This window comes from Ceratotherium simum, chromosome 1 (genome assembly GCF_057802395.1).
Source record: "Ceratotherium simum simum isolate JZ-2026a chromosome 1, ASM5780239v1, whole genome shotgun sequence".
Lineage (NCBI taxonomy): Eukaryota > Metazoa > Chordata > Mammalia > Perissodactyla > Rhinocerotidae > Ceratotherium > Ceratotherium simum.
In genome coordinates, this window is record NC_141900.1 from 103270048 (window position 1) to 103291228 (window position 21181).

General features: G+C 42.1%; 1 protein-coding gene across 1 annotated transcript in view; it reads left to right on the top strand.

The window, feature by feature from the left end:
* The window catches only part of ZNF862 (zinc finger protein 862), a 32113-nt gene that overhangs the window by 3235 nt on the left and 7697 nt on the right, over window positions 1-21181 (top strand). Inside the window, exons 2-4 of the mRNA XM_087432573.1 lie at window positions 2535-2646; window positions 5724-6421; window positions 7867-8044. Of these exons, the coding sequence (XP_087288699.1) occupies window positions 2535-2646; window positions 5724-6421; window positions 7867-8044 (988 nt within the window). The remainder of the gene's footprint in view (window positions 1-2534; window positions 2647-5723; window positions 6422-7866; window positions 8045-21181) is intronic.

Below are 21181 nucleotides of genomic sequence, written 5' to 3' on the forward strand. Positions count from 1 at the left end.
CAAGCGTGGCAGTACCTGGAGCTCAGGTTAGGAAGGTGGTTAGATTCGGGTTGAGGGGACTTCATGCTGGGCTGAGAGGTCAGAGCTCTACCCTGTAGACAGTGGGAATCACTAAAAGAGAACGTCCAGAGATATTCTTTGCTTTATATGTAGATAAGGAGTTCCTCTTATTCAAGCAGATTTGTGTCTTCTTTACAGTGCAGTCAACTGGAATCAGAAGGCTCTTGCCATAATATTGGTTAAAAGGGAGGTACCAGGTGTTAGAGTAATCACTCTTGTTGGGAAGACACTTCTTTATTATCTAAACATTCAGTCCTGGCCATTCTCTTCATCCTTGGGGAGCTAAAGTGATGGGGCTATTGGCTTTCATTATGCCCACCTGTTCCCTCTGGGGGACAGGGTGAGTTGGTGCGAATAGGGAGCCCTGCTCTTCCTTGGTCACAAATTTTTTAACCTGCCCCAGTTGGAACAGCTTGCCCTCTCGTCCTGATGTACAGTGATCATCCTGGATCTGCCTTCAGCACAATCTCAAGGGTTCTCGTCCCCCTCCCCCACATTGGCTCTCCTTAGGCTGTATCTTGTGTACCCTTTCCTGTCTGACTGCCTTCTTTTAGTGGGGCCTATCCTCCAGTAGGTCTTTGGAAATATAATCACATTTTGCTTTGGAAGACACTCTGAGAGCAAATAGTTATTTAAAACATACACATTTGGCAGTACAATTCCATTTTTGTTTTTAAAACTTCTTTCTTACACATTCATAAAAGACTAGAAGGTTACATTTACATAAACAAAAGACTAGAAGGTTACATACTAAATGTTATTAGTAATTCTTTTTCAGTAAGGGATTGTGGGTGATCTTAGAACATTTTTTCTGCTTATTGTCTAAATTTTTTGCAGTGAACATGTATTGACTCATAAGAAAAATACTCAAATTATTTTTTAAATATACAATTCAATAGCAGTTGATAAGAATTATCTGTATTGTTTTTCACAAGAAACTTCTACTGTTGAAGTTAAAATAGATATTTCATGTGCTTGAAATTTGAGTATAAAGTTACAAGGCAATTTTAAACAAACTTACTAGAACTTGTTATAAATGGACATGAATGTGTCCCCTTCAGAGTTGTCTTATACTTACGTATAAGACTTATACTTACTCCAAGGATGCTATTTTCCCAAAATGTTTTTCTTTGGGGGTCGGGAATTTATTTTTTGTTGGTAATTTTTATTTATTTATTTTTTATTTCTTTGACTAGGTGAGAAAGTTTCATGGTACAAAATTTAAAAAGATAAACACAGCAAGGTTTTCTGATTATTTCTTTATAACTTTGTTTCATCTCTACAATATCTTACCTCTCTGAGGCTGTTAATGACCTTTTTTTTTAAATTCTTCCCCATGCCTCCCCTCCATTTCTTCAGTTCCTTTCTCCACCCCTATCTGTTTTTGTCTCTATCAGCACTGTTAGAGCCTTTCCTCAGATGTCTGGTAGTCCAGTTGTTTGCTGACACTTATCAGTGGAAAACCAACATTCTAACTGGAAACTCTGAGCGGGTGGAAAGGAGGGGCTTGTCAGCTCGGAGACTCATGTAGGAGAATCTGGGCAGGCATCTGTTGGGGAACCGCCTTCCCCAATTCCTCAGTTATTTTAGCTTCACTCCCAGGCCAGAGGTTCCCGCTGCTGCCAGATGCTGAGCATTTTGAGGATTTAGTGGTATAAATTGGGTTCTCAGTTTGCCCACTGCTGGATGATCTTAGATTTTCTTGGATATGCTCAGTTATTACTTTTTTATCTGTTTTTCAATTTCCAAAATTGTATTGCTGTTGTCCACTTGTTGTTCCCCATCCTAGTTGGTGCTTTGTTTTGGAGTTTTGGGGTAGGAGAATGTCTTTTAAATTCACAGGGAGGAAGCAAAATTCCCTGTACTTGTTCAATCTGCCATTTTAATCCAGAACTCCCCAAAACATTTTCTGAAATCCCTCACCCCTTTTTTGGTGGACAGAGCTACTTTACAAGCCCCATGTGACATATTTCTCAGCTCTAAAGCTTTGCCTATCTTGTTCATCAATTTCATGCACAGACATAGTTCTGAGTGACTTTTGACTATTTCTGGAAATCAGATATATCTTCCTAAGTGAAGATTTACCATGTTCAAGGTTTTGCAAAAGGATGTGCTGTAAGTTGTTGCTGAGGCACTGGCTGAGAAGGAATGGGCCCTGTGGGAAGGCAGGTGAACAGCATGCAGGGAAAGGATTATGAAATTCCTGAGTCAGCCTTCTTTATGACTTGTTTCAGTGTGTGGCCCTTCCAGAAAGAATCAGTCTCATTTCCGCTGTGACTTGCTTCCAGGTGTTGAGAAAGATGAGATGTAGGTCTTATATATAGATTGACAATGCTCCCCCGCCACCCCACCCCCCTGCTGCAAATCTGATACTCTCCCAGAGTAGGGGTGCCCTCAGGTGGTCTTGAACACAGGTGTGGAAGACTGATCCCAGGAAGAAGTTGGTGCTTACCTGGTGTCATTTTTCCTTTCAGGCTCCTGTGACGTTTGATGACATCACGGTGTACTTGCTTCAGGAGGAGTGGATGCTGCTGAGTCAGCAACAGAAGGAAATCTATGGTTCTGACCAGCTGGTGGCACCACTGGGTATGGGTTCCTGTTCACTTCTCCACCACCCTGAATCTAGATCAGCATTTTCGACCTTACCCAGACCATAACATACATGAGCATTTTCTGGAATCCTGCTGTTTTTTTCAGGCATCTTTACACTATTCATCTGTTCAGTCTGATGTCTAACTTCACTGCACACGGATTCGCACACCACCCTTTCTCTTCTCCCCTTCAATTGGCTGAGAGAAGTGGGGAAATCAGGCACGTCAAGGCTAGACCTTGATGTCTCAGGATATCCCAGGGTGCCAGGTGGGAAGCCCCGCCTGTGGTCTGTGGAGCTGCAAGGTGGATTTGGGTGCCCATAGGACAGTGGAGGTGGTGGGCGGCGATAGAAGGAGCATGAGATCTGGAGTGTGAAAATCTGGTCTCAGTCCCACCTCCCCCAGGCAACGCTTGTGTACCATGGCCAAGCCCTTTGGCCGTTTTAAGCCTTGGTGTCCTTCTTCAGAGGGTTGTCCTAGAGGTTTAATGAGATAAAGCAACTTAAAACTCGGTGCCCATGTGGGTATTTTTCATCTTTTCTGTTTTCTGAATGTCATTTCTCTGCTTCTACGGGTAGACCTTCTGTACCACGGACAGAGGTGACTGTGTTTCAACATGTGTGTACACACATATGTACTATTTTCCGATTTCAATTTGATGACCATCTGCCCTGCCTTTCATTTATTCTTTCCATCTTGGCCCCTGTCTGAGGGGTATGGGAGCAACGGTCCCAGCTCTCTGTGGATCGAGGGATTGTGGCTGGGTTGGGTCTTCGTTCCGTGCCTGGTAAACACAATTTGAAACAAACTACTGATTGTTTTAAACAAGAAGTAGCAGCTCAGCTCACGGGCCAGATTTGGCCCACACCTTTATTTTTTTTTTTTTCCGCTTTCATCACTTTTGTTTGACTTCTTTAAAATATTTAAATAAGTTGTCAATATTTAACCACTGGGAGTTTTCACATGGAAATATGATTGCTGGCTTCTCTTGAAAAGCGAGACAGTCTGGCAGTGCTGAGCCAGCGTTCCACATGGCAGCCTCCTCCTGGAGTGGAGCGGCATAGTCCCCACACACGGTTTAAATCCTCCAGGTGCCCCAGCCCCGACCCCCGGCTGGTTTTCTCAGTTATATTAGCGGTCTGTCCCTCTCAGCATTTAAGTTTGTGAACCCCTGTTCTGCACCAATAGTCTTCATACCTTTTTAGCCTCAAAGAGGGCGCAGAGCCTAACTTGTGCCCTTCATCGCTGTCGCTTAGTCCCCCATTGTTTTAGGGGCCTCACGGGTATCTGAGTTTCTAAATCACTGTGTTAAACCGTCTAGAGTCCTACTTGCCTCCCTGACCAATTATCTTACGATGCTGAGAGGATGTCACAGACAGACCCTCCTTAATACGGTGACCTGTATCCAGGGCCTCATAGTGCCTCTCTCTGTTCCTGACTCAGGAGCAGCTATTGCCAACCCAGAGCTCTTCTGTAAGTTTGAGCGAGGGCCAGAGCCATGGCTAGGCAATGTCCAGGGCCAGAGGGATCTCCTGAGCCACCAGCCAGGTGAGCGTGGACCCATCTGGGAGGAGGGGCCCGAGCTGGGGAGGGCACAAGAAGCTGGGCATGAGGACTCCTGTCTCATCCTCTGCTTCTCTACCAGCTGACACACAAATGCTCTTCTCCCCCAGCTGTCACCTGATCTAAAATATGCACACCTCCCTCATCATCATTCTCCAAGCTCTCATCTGCCTTTATTTCATTTCTACCTGAGAGTTTATATTTGTTTATAATTATATATGTTCCAGGAAGGTATGACTTTGTCTTATTTCCTGCTGTGTTCCCAGGGCCAAGAACAATGCCTGGCACGTAGTAGTTGCACAATAGATAATCATCCAATGAATGAATGAATGAATGAATAGCTGTCTGCTCCATTCTCAGGATTTGTCTTTCCTTTCCTCCTTTGATAAGCCCCGCCTGTTCAGGGGTGGGCTTGGCTAGAGCCAGGCCAGATGGCATCTTGTCGTGTGTAAGATGACTGAGTTAACCCAGCCCCTACTATGGGAGAAAAGGGAAGTGGAAACAAGCTCGTCTATGAACCAAATCACAGAAATTTGCTCTCCCTGGTGATCTGTCTCCACAAGGACCACAAGGAGCCCTAGACTACATAGATACTAATTCATTTTGTTTTGTTTTCCCATGCTTGGCTCTTAACTTTGAGCCTGCTGACTCTTTATTAGCAGCTTTGTGCTCCTGGCGTTGGCTTCAATTCTGTAGACTGGTCTATTGGCGGGGAGCAGATACTGTTGAGTCCTTGGCCACTGGGCATCTGAACTTATGTTGATGCATAAGAAATGGCTTTGGAGGACTTAGAGTTGTCTAAGCTGCATTTCAACTAAGGAGTGAATAAAGAAACTTCTAGTTTAGCTTGAAGAAGAAAAATCTTACTGAGTTTATGAGAGTTTTCACCTCTTTGAAGGGCTGTGGTATGAGAGAGGACTTAGACTTGTGTTTCTCTTGAGCGCTGCAGTAGCACCCCTGGGTGGAAGTTATGCAAAGATGGATTGCAGCTTAAGGAAAACTCTCTGGGGACCTGGGAAGTAGGTTGCTCTCTTGCCCCAAAGGTACATAAAAAAAGTGCAGAGGCCTGTCTGGCAGGGGTACCATAGAAAGGGATTCCTACTGAGCATGGAGTTGCAGTATTTGGCTTTAATTATTTTTTTTAACTCTAAATGCTATTAGTTCAGTGTTCTTATCAATAAATAAGTTTAAACTCCTGAAGATTGTGCCATTATCTTAGGTTGCAGAGATCAAATTGCAAAGATTTTCTTTTTGGCCAAGTGTATCTGTCCTTTAAATTAAAAAAAAAAAAAGGGTTTGCTTAAAGCTCATTCAATTTTCTTCTAGGTTAGGTAGGGTGGAACTGGGGAGTTGGGGAGACTGAAAGAAGCAAATTCAAGTAGAGGCTGTGTCATCTGTGTGTGTGTGGTTTCCAGCTTTTATATTTGATATATCTGAGAGCCTCCATGAGTTGCAATGGCTCTAACTATAGGATTTCAGACAAATTCCATTTGTCTCTTTTCTCTAAAGGAAAAAACAAGATGGGCTACGTGGAAGAAACGGAAGTGCAAGGTCCAGCCAGAGAAGCTGGGCTATACCTGCCACCTCAGAAGAAAGCCTGTCTTTCCCACTTCAGTGCTGAGAGTGGCAACATCGAGGTAGACTGTGCAGGAAAAAGCAAGAAACCCTTGAAACCCCGGTCTATCCAGAAGTCGTGGTTTGTGCAATTCCCCTGGTTGGTCGTGAATGAGGAGCAGACGGCTCTTTTCTGCTCTGCTTGCCGAGAATACCCGTCTGTCAGAGACAAGCGGTCAAGATTAATAGAAGGTTACACAGGACCATTCAAGGTGGAGACTCTCAAATACCACGCCAAGAGCAAAGCTCACATGTTCTGCGTCAATGCCTTGGCAGCACGGGACCCCGTCTGGGCAGCCCGTTTCCGGAGCATCCGAGATGCGTCTGGAGATGTACTAGCTGGCCCAGAGCACCTCTTCACTGTAGATTATCCCATATTGTGCTCCCCAGGGCCTCTAGGAGCCTATGATAATGTGGCCCAGCTCCTGCCCAGCTCAAGAGCTGAACTGGAGGACCCTGGGGGGAATGGAGCAATTCCTGCATTGTATCTAGACTGCATTTCAGATTTGAGGCAAAAAGACATCGCTGATGCCGTCCATAGCTCCTCGAACTTTCATATTTTGTATAATGACTCTGCTGAAGCCTGCGACCAGGTAATATGTTTATAATGATTGCTGTCTCTCAAGGGGAGGGATTCCGTACTGAGAACAACATGTATTGCATGACCATGATGAGAAAGTAATAATAGCGATACTTAACTGCTAACGTTATAATGTTCTCCTAAGCTAACATGTTGATAATGTACGAGGCATTAAGTGCTTTACCTGTATCATCTCCTTGATTTAAGACAACAGCCCTATTATCATCTCCTTTATGCAGATAACAAAACATAATTAGTGGAACAGAACATTCTAACTTCTAATATAAAGGAGAAGCCTAAATTCAGAACAATAATCTTCATCCAGAATTCCAAACAACCACAGAACTCAATAAATAATTCACAACCACAGAGCTCAATAAGTGATCCATTTTTTAAAAAATTTCCACTTTAACTTTGGAATCACATAGCACTTTTAAACACTGCGGAGTTTCTTCACACACGTTCTCTTATGTAGTGTTTCTAATGCTGCTCTGAAGCTAGTCGAGCAAGCCTGATTAAACTCATCTTATTGGGAGAAAACTGAGACGGGAGGAAGTGACCTGTCCTGAGTCCAAGAGCTCGTGTGGCGTTGACCTCCCTGCAGAGCCGTGACCGCCCGCCTGGTGCTTGCCTCCACTCCCCGCAGCACCTGTGCATCCTAAAAGACTGTGGTTCTCACCTTAGGCTAATTTTGTAATTTTTTAATTCTTTGGAAAGTTGGATTGTAAGGAAACTGTTTTAACCGGAACCTTTGAGTAACTGGAACCTTCCCCATTTCTCACCTATTCCGTATAAGTAGGATTTCACTACAAATCATTTTGAGTACCCCCTCCAGTATTCCAATGAGAACAGTTCAGATGTTCCTCATGCCTAACATCGTAAGGGCCCAGCTAAAGTTAGCAAGTTCGAACTTTTCCAGAATCCAGAAAAGCAACAAAGCTCATTTTTCTTCATGTTCATGTTACTTCTTTTTTTCATATTAGAATCTAATAAACAGGTCTAACCTTTTATAATCTGAATTCCTTTAGCAGTAAGGCGTGTGTTAACCTAGTCACTGAATATGAGCATTTTTAGTTCTTTTTTACTACTTCTTCCTTTCCATCCCAGTGGGAAATCTTTGCCAGTGCTCCTAGAGGCAGATGGTCACCTCTGCAGTCACGATGAGTAGAAGGACAGATGCAGTCCTAAGGCTGTACCAACACTCCTGTTCTTCAGGCATTTTTATGTCCTCCCAGGAGACACTAGGGTGGGACTGAGGCTCGTTTGGTTTTTACCTGCTAACTCTGGGCTTCCCGAATTTGCTTCTTTGACTTTCAATGGAGAAATTAATTCCTCAGAGTACATCTGGGCCTCTTGGTGAGCTTCCCAGGAGAAACGGGCCTTGAGAAGGACCTGAAAGTGTCAGGCCAGGTGTCTGATGTGAGAGGCGTACTGAGTGACTGCTGCTCTTTGTTGCAGGATCCTTCTGAAGAGGGGCTGTTTGAGGAGGTTCCTGTGGTGTTTGAGGAGCTCCCGGTGGTGTTTGAGGATGTGGCGGTGTATTTCACCCGGGAGGAGTGGGGCATGCTAGACAAGCGGCAGAAGGAGCTGTACAGAGACGTGATGCGGATGAATTATGAGCTGTTGGCGTCCCTGGGTAAAGATTCACATAGACCTTTGTTCGCCACCATCATTTGACACGGGAACCCGTAGGGCAGCCGTGTCTTGGGGTCGTCTTCCCATTTCTGCCCTCCCCTGTACGTAGGCAGAGGGGCATGATATCTTTTGCCATCAGAACTCTCCCTGCTTTGGGATGCTGTCCTTCATCCCCTCTTCATCCACCCACCCATCCATCCTCTGCCGAACATTTACTGAGTACCGGCTATGGGCGGGATGAACACGAATGAGGCAAGGTCTCTGCTTTCAAGAGGTTAGCGGGTTTGTGGGAGAGACGGGCACTTCAATAAGAAACTACAGGGGCCGACCCCGTGGCACAAGCAGTTAAGTGCACGCGCTCAGCTTTGGCGGCCCGGGTTCGCGGGTTTGGATCCTGGGCACACACTGACGCACTGCTTGTCGAGCCATGCTGTGGCAGTGTCCCATATAAAGTAGATGAAGGTGGGCAGGGATGTTAGCTCAGGGCCAGTCTTCCTCAGGAAAAAAAAAAAAAGAGGAGGATTGGCATCAGATGTTAGCTCACGGCTGATCTTCCTCACAAAAAAAGAAAAAAAAAAACTACAAAATAAGACAAGCTTCAAAAAAAGAGGTTAAGGAAAAGTGCCCTGGGGCTGCTGAAGGAGAGACATTTGATTTTGCTGGGCGTCGGAGGGAGGGGTCGAAAAGGTCTTTACAGAGCATGAAATGTTTCAACTGAGTTGAAAAGCAAGTGGACAGGGAGGAAGAAAGGCATCTGGTCGTGACAGAGGGAGGGGACAGCGTGAGCAGAGCCTCCAAGCAGGTCTCGCCCTCTGCTTTGTCTGTGCTAAGGTGGCTTCATCGTGCCCAGGGGCCAGCAAGGGTTGGCGCATTGCAGGCCTGGTGTCACTGGGATTGGGCACTGGAGATGATGAAGGTAATAGTGTTTCTTACCTGCCCACAAGGCTGGTATCTCCTGCATCTGCTTCTTGTTCTTCTCTTTGCCTCCTTTTTCAGTCAGACACCCAAGGTTCTCATGCGGCATCAAAACGGAGAGGCAACTTTTCATGTTATAAAGCTTTTATTTATTTATTTCTTTACTAGCATATATTGTAACAGAAACCTTGCAGAACAGGCTGCTGTACATAACTGAGGAATTCCAGCAGCGAGCTGTATCATGACTCTACAGAATAAGAAGTAGGAACGTTTGTGACTTAATTGATGCCACGTTCCCTGGTTTACACTGCCCTTTTGTGTGCAGCTAAGATATGGATCATTTTCTAAACATTTTTTACCTATACACTTGTTTTTATCATTGTTCATAGTTTTAAATGGCTCCCCAAACATTCAGGAATGACATAATTGTTTATTTCCTGGTGATAGAGGTTTTGTAATCATGTCCCAGGCCCAGGGCACCTGTGCCAAGTGTGCCTTCCAAGAGCGTCACTACTGCCTACAATGTTTAAGAGCTGTGAGAACGAGGGGGAAATTCATTTTAAAAAACACATACTGACTTCCTAGAAGCTGAGTTTTCCCTTAAAGAAATGAGCAGTAGTGGTGCGCCTTGCCCTTGGGACCACCGTGGGAAGTTCTGGTGAAGTGGTGGGGAACCAGCGTTGACAGCGGCATGTCGCCGCAGCCCGGGACTGACTGGATTGCTCAGCCTGTCCCTTGAGTTTTGTGTTTTGACAGAGCTTGGTCTAAGCATTTTGTCATTTTCTTTTCAACATTCGTAGGTCAGGCAGTAGGGAACTCTTAGCTCCCTGGGGGAAACCAAGGGACTGTTCCATCCTGGTTAAGTCTTGTTTGGATGAACAGAAAGTGTGATCAGAGGAATGTGATTAATCTTGCTTGAGGGTTGGGGGCAGGGATCAGGGAAGACTTTACAGAGACCGGGACTGCCCTCCTCAGTTGTCTGTGAAATCAAAATGGGTCCAGGAGTCTAGAAACCCAGTTGCATGTTTGTGATTCCTTTTCGTTACTTTAGTTAGGTCTCCAGCTACTATCCTTTAACTATCGTCCAGTTTAAACAATTTTTCATGTTTGAGATATAAAAGCACCTTAAGGGGCCTTGAAAATATAACCAGGGCCAAATGTTAATGATTTATATGTTTAAAAACGACCTTTTAAAGCACATCGAGCTGATTGTTGAGATGTAAAACAGTGTTGGAGCATAGTGGAGACTCTATTATTTTTACTTTGGCTAGTGTTTTTTTTTTTTTTAATCTCCCACACTTTATCCTCCTGTGACAAGTACTTTAAGAGTTGAAAACTAAATATTATTTGGCGTTATCTTTTAATTATTTTTTATAAATAGAACTTCTCCTTGGAGTGAACTCAATTTTTGAAAAAGAAAACCCCAGTCATAATTTTTGCAGCCAAGAAAATTCTATTAGCCTTTTTAAGAAGTCTCCCATCCATTTTTAATGTTTATTATACTTTATCTTGAAATACTGTGATCTGCCTCTACTGGGCGTCACAGGGAGCCTCTGTTTTTCTTTTATTCTTATGTCTGGAGATAATAATAACAGAGGCTTTTGCTGTTGACTGAGCATCTACCAAATGCTGGTCCTGTGTTGAGCATCTTGCGTATGGTCTCTCTAATCCTTAAACCAAGCCTGTAAGGCAGGTAGTAGTAGTATTTTCAGATGAGAAAACAGCCCTGAGAATCCAAGCTGTTTAGCTGGAAAATGGCTAAACTGAGATTCTTCCTATTCTGTCCATTACATATGCCTTAGACTTGCAGACAATTCCTGCTTTGTATGTTTATTACCAGTTGGACTCCATTTATTTTTGTTTCAAGATTTGTGCTAATCATGTTGTTGATATTGAAATAATAATAGCACCAAGTATAAGATTATTTAAAAATTCTCAAACAGTATAAGAATAAAAAAAAAAGTCTCTCCTTGCATTCCCGGTCCCTTTCAAGACAGTTAATAGTTGGGTCTGGCTCTTTCAGACCTTCTCTGCAGGTCACTGTTAGTTCTCTCACCTCCCTGAGAGCTGAACTGGAGAACAGGGACTGACGGCCTGGGGTGATCAGCTCGTGTCCCTTCAGCTCAGGTCGAGTGGGCCTTGTCGTCCAGCGGCCCTCACGCCGCATTGCAGCACGTTCGTGCCCTTGATTTCCTTTTGCTCTTATCATTTGAGGAAATCTGCCTGATTCTTCCATCACTCATCGCAGGGTTGACAACTGCTAGATTCGTTCTTTTAGATTTTATAAGTAATGCACCTGTTTTTAAAAAGACAGTCTCACTTTAGGCAGTCAAATTTAATATTAAATTCTGTCAGTTGTTTGGCAGTTAAATTATATAAACCTAAGCTTTTCCACAGGTGGTATGTTTCCAGGTTAGGTCCACTCACCAATCTCACCCTCCTTGGCCTAACCAGCTGTCTTATCAATGGGGCTGAACTTGTAGAGGATAATCGTTTTGACTGTGGATTGTGGACTTGCTCGTTTATAACTATTTCATTTCTCACTCTGCAGAGTTTCTGACTGTTCTTTTATTTCTGTACTTTAAATTCTGGCTTCAGACTTTGGCCATATTTGATGATGTCTCTTGCTTCCCCCCAAAAAGGAAATTCTGTTACATTCCACTGTTAATAAACTAATATTTCTCATTAATAGAAGCAGACATGCCAATATAGGGACTATGTGGTAGCCCTTGTTTATTAGTAAAGCTGTCATCATATGCTAAGTGGCAAGTCACTCACTTCAGGTGGACAGTGCCTTTTCTGCAGGTGAGGTCATCAACTACACGTAGCTCGGGGAAGAAGTCGTGCACTAAGTGGAAACCAAAACTGAGCGGGAGGGCCCTCAATGAGATGAGCAGGAGTTAGAATGGCTGATACGATGTCTAGGAGGCTAACTGGTGTGTGGTGGGCCCTATGATACAGCCTCCAAGTGGAGGCAGCGCAGGAGCTAGAGAAGAACTAAGGCAAGGCGCCAGAGCCACCTCAGATCCCATTCATGGGTAGGGCCTGCCAGCCTCAGAGGAAGTTAGCCTGGAAGGATCAGAAATCTGTCTTTGTAAGCTAAACCATTTTTATGCACTTTTATGGAATGTGAGTGTTAGTGTGCATGCACTTGCCATAGTTATGTCCCCTTAGCCATTTTTCCATTACTAAGGTGTAGAAAGATCTGTTTGAAAATTCCCTTCTGTCTCACTTGTTTCGAAGGGACAAAAAGAAAAGGTTTTTGGCAACTTTTCAGCCACAGCTTCAAAGAGGTACAATCAGGGTGCAGTGCTCCTGGGGCCGTGAGTGGTGTCAGTGGCAATCAAAGGTGGTCAGTCCCCAAGAGGAATAGAACTGAGGCAAACAGATTCAGGATAGTCAGTCTCCTGTGTATTTTCAACTATTCTTTAAAAATATTTCTTTATACTTTTTTTTTTAAATCAAAGTAGTTCTAATAAGACTTGTAACCAAAAAAATGACAATCCCCTGTCCCACCTTTCTCTGTTGCTGAGTCTCCTGCCCAAAATCTTTTAGCTGTTTCTTCTAGTAATTTGCCTCATTATTTCTAAGAAATACATGTAGGCATTATTTTTGAAAGAGTGGATTTTGGTAGGATCTACTGATAAAACAGCTTCATTCTTTTCCATCACCACTTATTTGGATCAGCTCTGTGGGGCTTTTCTCTCTCGTCCTTTGGATTTTCAAAAGAAAATCCAGAGAGCTTTACTTGATATGAACATTTTATTGAGCAAGAAACAAACTGTTCACAAACGGAGACGTCAAACCCGAAGTGGTTGAAAGCCTGGCTCTCAGCAATTAAAGCTCAGTTTATAAAGTATGAACGAGGGAGTACATCTTATTTTTATTGTGAGTGATTACTAGAAATTTACGTTCTCTTTAGAGTAGTAGTACCGTGTAAGCTTTCTTGTGTGTAGCTGATTGACGCTGACATGAAGAAAGCTTAAGTTTTGTCAGAGGCCCCATTTGGTGGAAATCAGGACAGTTTAAGATCTGGTTACGTGATTGTGAGTATTTGGTCCAGGGGTATACTCAAACTGTGGGCTCTGTTTTGGTTTTTATTTAACAGAGTGAAATCTAGGGCATGGCCCCATGACTTTCTTGTCACACGCAGGTGACAGAAAGTCCTGCAGTCACTTTTTAGTCATATTAATGATTAATTTCAATTAATAAAACGTCCAGTACAGTACTCTTCACAAAGGTCCTGGTCAGGAGGAGGGGTCAGAGAAGATGGCCGAGTCGGAAGCACCAGCAGTCTGTGTCCCCACCTAGGCAACAATGGCACTGGCAGAATCCATCTGATGTAAATGTTCTGGAACTGTGGAGGCTGTTGAGGGCTTGCAGCTTCCAGGCGGGGTCTTGGACAGTAAATTTAGGTCAATTCCAGCTCCTAGGACAGTAGCAGCTACCCATCCCCCACCCCCACCCTGTCAGGCAGCTGTGTGTTCTTGGAGCAGCTTGAATGAGCCAGAGTGGGCAAAAAGGACCCTTGCCTCCAAACATAGGGGATCTGAGCTCTCACTGCTGCTTCTGATCACAGAGGTGCAGACAGAGAGGCAGGCAGCCCTTGTTGTTGCACCCTGCCTTTGTTGAAAGCCCCTCCCCCCTCTGGCTGAAGTCATGTCTAGAGAATTTAAAGGGCAAGTGCCCTTTTTTTCCCCTCTTTTCATTTTTCTCTCTTTCCCCTTTTGGGAATCAGACATAAATCACTAGGGCATTCAAAAACAACTATATATATGAGGAAAATTAGAAAGTGACTGTGCTTGCCCAGGGAAGGGTTTAAAAAGACTTCAGAAGACTTTAAGTTTATACCTCAGGCTGATACTTGGCACAGAGATAGTTTACAACAATAGAAAAACAAAAACAATGAACAAAACCAATAAAAGCAGCAAACCCTGGAGAAGGGGTAGAATCTGATTTCCAGAGTTATCACATTTAGATTCAAATGTCCAGTATTCAACAGAAAATCATAAGGCATCCAAAAAAACAGGAGAATGTGGCCCATTCAAAGGGAAAAAATAAACCAACAGAAACTATCCCTGAATAAGACCTGCTGGCAGATATACTAGACAAATACTTTAAAACAACTTTCTTTCTTTTTTCTTTTGGTGAGGAAGATCAGCCCTGAGCTAACATCCATGCCAATCCTCCTCATTTTTTTTTTTTTTTTTTGCTGAGGAAGACTGGCCCTGGACTAACATCCGTGCCCATCTTTCTGTACTTTATATGGGACGCTGCCACAGCATGGCCTGACAAGAGGTGCATTGGTGCGCGCCCAGGATCCGAACCCTGGGCCGCCAACAGCGGAGCATTCGCACTTAACCCCTATGCCACAGGGCCGGCCCCATAAAACAACTTTCTTAAAGATGCTCAAAGAACTAAAGGAAGATGTGGAGAAAGTCAAGAAAATGATGTATGAACAAAATAAAAATATCAATAAAGAGATAGAAAACCTAAAAAGAAACCAAAAGGCAAATCAGTAGCTGAAAAGTACAATAATTGAAAGGAAAAACTCACTAGAGGAATTCAAAGGCAGATTTTAGCAGGCAGAAGAAAGAATCAGCAAACTTGAAGATAGGACAATAGAAATTATCAAATCTGAGGAACAGAAAGAATTGAAGAAATATTGAAGAAAAGTGAACAGAGCCTAGAGGACTTGTGGTACATCATCAAGTGGACCAGCATAAGCATTGTGGGAGTCCCAGATGGAAAAGAGAAAGAGAAAGGGGAAGAGAGAATATATGAAGAAATAATGGCTGAAAACATCTCAAATTTGATGAATGACATGAATATAAACATCCAAGAAGCTCAGTGAACTCCAAATAAGATGAACTCAAAGAGACCCACACTAAGACACGTTATAATCAAACTTTCAAAGACCAAGAGAAAATCTTGAAAGCAGCAAGAAAGAAGTGAATCGTCACATACAAGGGATCCTCAGTCAGATTATCAGCAGATTCCTCATCAGGAACTTTGGAGGCCAGAAAGCAGTGGGCCAATATATTCAAAGTGCTAAGAGAAAAAGACTGTCAACCAAGAACCTATATCTGGCAAAACTGTCCTTCAAAAGTGGGGGAGAAATTAAGATATTCCTAGATAAAGAAAAGCTGAGGGAGTTCATGCACTAGACCTGCCCCCCAATAAATGCTCAAGAGAGTCCTGCCGGGTGAAATGAAAGGGCATGAGACAGTAACTCGAAGCCATATGGAGAAGTAAAGATCTCAGTAAAGGTAAATACATGGGCAATTATGAAAGCTAGTATAATGGTAACAGTGGTTTGTAATTGCACTTTTTGTTTGCTACATGATTTAAGAAACTAATACATTTAAAGAGAAAAAAATTATTCTAAAAGCTTGTATTATTTTAACTTTGGTTCATAACTCCAAATCTTGTTTTCTGCATAATTTAAGCATTTAAAATAATTATTAGTTTATGTTTTGGGGCACACAGTGTATATAGATGTAATTTTGTGACATCAACAATCAAAAGGGCTGGGGATGGAGCTGTAAAGGAGCAGAGTTTTTGCATGCTATTGAAGTTAAGCTGGTATAAATTCAAATTGGAGTGTTACAACTTTAGTATGTTAAATGAAATCCCCATGGTAACCACAAAGAAAAATATACATAAAAGGAAATGAGAAAGGAATTTAAACATTTCACTACAAAAAATCAACTAACCACAAAAGCAGACAGTAATGCTGGAAATAAGGGACAAAATAGCTATAAGGCACATAGAAAAACAAACAGCAAAATGACAGATGTAAGTTTCCCTTTATCAATAATTACTTTAAATGTAAATGGTTTAAACTCTCCAATCAAAAGACAGAGATTGGCAGAATGGATGAAAACACATGATCCAACTATATGCTGTCTACAAGAGACTCACTTTAGATCCAAAGACACAAATAGATTGAATGGATGGAAAAAGATATTCTATGCAAATAGTAACCAAAAGAGGGCAGGGTTAGCTATACTAATATTGCACAAAATAGACTTTAAATCAAAAAAGGCTGCAAGAGACAAAGAAGAACATTATATATTAATAAAAGTTTTAATATAGCAAGAAAATGTAACAATTATAAATATTTACACACCTAATGACAGACTATCAAATATATGAAGCAAAAACTGACAGAATTGAAGGGAGGAATAGACAGTTCTACAAAACCCCACTCACAATAATGGATAGAACAACCAGACAGAAGAAAAATTAGGAAATAGAGGACTTAAACAACACAATAAACCAACTAAATCTAACAGATATACATAGAACACTCTACCCAACAACAGCATACACATTTTTCTCAAGTGTACATAGGACATTTTCTAGGCTAGATCATATATTAGGCCAAAAAAATCTGGAAAAAGAAGAACAAAGCTGGAGGAGTCACACTTCCTGATTTCAAAACTTACTACAAAGCTACAGTAATCAAAACAGTTTGGTACTGGCATAGAGACAGACATATAGACTAATGGAATAGAATAGAGAGCCAAGAAATATACTGTCACATGTATGGTCAAGTGATTTTTGACAAGAGTGCCGAGGCCATTCAATGGGGAAAGCATAGTCTTTTCAACAAATAGTGCTAGGAAAAATGGATATCCACATGCGAAAGAATGAAGTTCAACCCTTATCGAATACCATATAAAAAATTAAGTCAAAATGGACCGAAGACCTAAATATAAGACCTAAAACAATAAAACTCATAGAAGAAAACATAGGACAAATGGACATTCATGGCATTGGATTTGGTGATGATTTCTTGGATATGATGCTAAAGCACTGGTAACAAAAGAAAAAATAGACAAATTAGACTTCATGAAATTTTTAAAATTTTCTGCATTAAAAGACACTATCAACAGAGTAGAAGGACAACCCATGGGAGAAAATATTTGCAAATCATTTATCTGATAAGGGATTAATATTCAGAATATATAGAGAACTCCTAAAACTCAACAACGAAAAAGCAAACAACTCGATTCAAAAATGGACAAAGGACTTGAATAGACATTTCTGCAAGAAAGATATACAAATGGCCAATAAGCACATGAAAAAATGGTCAACACCACCTCATACCCATTGGGATGGCTACTAGCAAAAAAGTAGAAAACAGCAAGTGTCAGCAAGGATGTAGAGAAATTGGAACCCTTGTGCACTGTTAGTGGGAATGTAAAGTGGTACAGCCACTGTGGAAAACAGCATGGCAGTTCCTCAAAAATTTAGAAATAGAATTACATATAATATAGTAATTCCACTTCTGGGTATGTACCCAAAAGAATTGAAAACAAATTGTTGAGGAGATTTGTACACCAATGATGATAGCAGTATTATTCACAATAGCTAAAACATGGAAGCAACGTAAGTAAGTGTCCATCAATGGAGGAATGAATAAGCATAATGTGGTCTATCCATACAATGGAATATTATTCAGCCTTAAAAAGGAAGGAAATTCTGACACATGCTACAACCTGAATGAACCTTGAGGACATTATGCTAATCGAAATAAGCCAGTCTCAAAAAGACAAATACTGTGTGATTCCACTTATGTGAGATACTTAGAGTAGTCTGATTCACAGAAACAGAAAGTAGAATGGTGGTTGCCAGGGGCTTGGTTGAGGGGAATGCGCAGGGCGGGGGTATTGTTTAATGGTACAGAGCTTCAGTTTTACAAGATGAAAAAAGTTCTGGAGGTGTATGGTGGTGATGGTTGTACAATAATGTGAATGCATTTAATATCTCTGAACTGTACCCCTAAAAATGAAAAGATGGCAAGTTTTATGCTACATGTATTTTACCACAGCAAAAAAAAAAATTGAAAAAAAGTCCTGATCAGGAAAGACAAAGACAGGCTGACACACTGTTCCAAATTAAAGGGGACTAAAGAGGCATGCCACCTTACCCAGTGCGTGATCCCGGATTAGATGCTTGACTGGGAAGAATAGGCATATAGATAGCTATAAAGGACATTTGGGGACAACTGAGGAAATTTAGTTGTGGACCATGGATTAGATAATAGTGTTATATCAATGTTAAATTTTTTGATTTTGATCACTATGGTTATATAAGACGTATTAGTTTTCAGTTGCCACATAACCACTTATCACAATTTTAGTAGCTTAAACAGCACCCATTTATTGCCTCATTTCTGGAGGTCAGAAGTCCAGGCAGGCTCAGGTGGGTTCTCTGCTTAGGGTCTCATACAGCCGAAATCAAGGTGTCTACCAGGCTGGCCTCTGATCTGGAGGCTCTGGGAAGAATCGCTTCCAAGCTCATTTGGGTTGTTGGCAGAATCCAGGTCCTTACGGTTGTTGAACTGAGGTCCCTGCTTTCTTGCTGGCTGTAGACCAGGGATCATTCTCAGCTCCTAGAGGCTGCTCTCAGGTCCTTTGCACGTGGCCTTCTCCATCCTCAGGCCAGCAGTAGTGCACTGAATCCTCTTGGTGCTTTGAAGCTCTGACTGCCTCTGCTTTTGAAGGGCTGATGTGATTAGGGTAGGTGACCCAGATAACCTCTTTTGCCATGTAACTAACATAATCATGGCTGTGATATCACTTTGCAGGTTCCACCCACACTGCAAGGGGCAGGGATTAGGCAAGGGTCAGAGGTCACTGGAGCTCGTGTTAGAATTCTGCCTACCTCAAACGAGAATGTTCTTTTTCTTGAGTAATACACACAGAAGTAATTAGGGATAAAAGGGGTATAAAAACAATCTACTCTCAAAAAGTTCAGGAAAATATTATATATAATATATTATTTGTATAGTATACATATATAGTACGCAGAGAGGAGAGAGAGAAAGGGAGGTAGGGAGGGCACGTGAGTGCATGAGCATGACAAAGCAAATGGGACAAAATGTAAAAGATTGGTATTCCTTGTATTATTATTGAAAGTTTTCTATAAGTTTTAAATGATATGAAAAATTTACCAAAAAAAAAAGGAAACAAAGGTCCAGTCCTTGTTTAGTAGTCAAAAATCTGGACTTCATTTAAAACTAAAGTTTTGCCTCTCCCACCTCAACCTGCTTCAGGTCTAGAGTCTGGAATCTTGTGGTAGGAAGAAGGGAGTTCTCCTACCCCCCCAGCTTGTTCCAGGATTTCTGCTGCATCCTGGGGGGAATGGTGGGGGGGCGGGGGAGGTACAAGAAAGGTGTTACCTGGCATCCACATCATCTGATACTAGTTACTTGTAGCTGGGATGGTTGTAAGCTGATTCTCTGGGCGTGGGGTCTACGTGCCCCCTCATCGCTGGAGAACTCTTACTGCAGTTCCCTTTAGATGGGTAAGTGTCTGCTTTGGCAGTCGGCCTGTATGGCTCCTTCTTGGGAGCATCACACCAATAGACAGTCGTGGGCAGAGTCCCTTTAGGTGGCTCCAGGCCTCATCTTTTTCCCTGCGGGCCCACGTCTGGACCATGGTAATACATTTGTATATCCTTTGCTCTGACAGACCCTGGGAACATAGGCTCTTCCCAACATGGCCGCACGAAGGAGCCCATCAGTCAGTTTCTGCCTTTAGTCTTTTCCAGGCCTGGATTTATGAGCGGCCCCACAGCTCCAGGAGATAAGTCCGCATGTCATTCCATTAGGCCTAAGGTCAGGGGAAGGTAGCCCCCCGCCATGGTAGTGGCGGTGTCACAATACACTGACAGCTCTTTCCAGAAACACCTCTAATATCCAACTTGCTGACCTCTTCGCCCCCTGTGCTTTGACTTCCTCTTAGTGGCCAAGGCTTGGGTTACGGCCCGGTATTTCAGCCACCCTCTTTCCAAGTCAGGCTTCAGTGTCTAGCTTTGCAGTGGGGGATAGTTGGCTGCTATTTTTTGGGCCTTCAGCCAAAACAGGCAGACAAAATCACACTTTAATATCCTGTTGCATATGTTTATTGCTATTCCTGATTTATTGATTTTAGATCTTATCTATTGATTCCTACTGTGGAAGATGACGATATGGCCCTCTTACATCACCCCAGGCCCCCACTTCTCTTCCCTCCATCCTCTCAGAACAGGTATAGCACACTTTTTTGGTTAATACAATGTAAATTATTTGCCTAATTATGATTATGTATTATTTACTTCTGATCAAAGTCACATATTATGATGATATTGCCTTCATTGTAGGATTTTTTCCCCCTGGAATTGACCTTTTTTTTAATTTTTAATTTGCTAGTTTTCTGTACCATCACGAATTCTTCTCAAACTCTCCAGTGGAATTATAAAACTCCTCTGAAGAGTCTTTTCTACATGATCAAACATCCTGTGACCTATCGGTTTCTCTTTTTTTCTGGAGACTTCTGTCATTGGGTCTTCCACTCCCCTGCTCTATCTAAACTAGTTGCTCTTTAGGCCTGCCCCACGGCTGTGGCCTTATACTGTCCTTTGTCTCTGTCCTGTTCCCAGGATCTATCTTCTTTCAGGTTTATATCTTCATTTTGTTAGAGGACATCTTCCATAACTTCCTAAGAAAGGGTGCATGGGAGGAAATTTTTTTAAGACTCTGCATATCTGAAAATGCCCTTACTCTGCCCTCACAGTTGATAACTTGGTTGGTTACAGAAGTCCAGGTGGGAAATAGTTTTCCTCAGCATTTTGAAAACATTGCTTTTAGGTTTTACTGGTACTGTTGAGAAATCTAAATGCCTTTAATTGCTCAATCTTTGAACATAGCCCTATTGTTTTCTACTCTGAAAGGTTTTAAGATCGAGTCCAGTGTTCTGAAGTGTTTAATAATAGGGGGATTTTTCATCTTTTGTTCTGGGTATTGGGTGCTTTTCTTCCATGTGGATACTCATATTTTCCTGTTTGTGGAAACATTCTTGTATTATTTCTTCCTATCTATTTTCTCTCTTCCAGAAAGTCCTGTTAGTTAGAGATTGAGCCTCTGGTTTGTTTTATTTTTTCTTTTTCTCCTATTTTCTACTTCTGTCTTTTTTGTTCTGCTTTCTTGGAGACTTCTTCAATTTTATTTTCCAGCAATTCTATTTAATTTTTAAATTTCTCCTCTCATATTTTTATCTAAGAGCCTTTATTGCTCCTTTCATGGATGACTATCATGACTTTTCTCTCTGGGAATATTAATTCTAGTTGTGTGTGTGGTCTTTTTTTCTGAAGTTTTATTTTGCTTCCTGTAATATCTTTGGTTCCTCCAATCCTTTTCCTACTTGTTTCATGTTAGAGGCTTGTCTTAAAT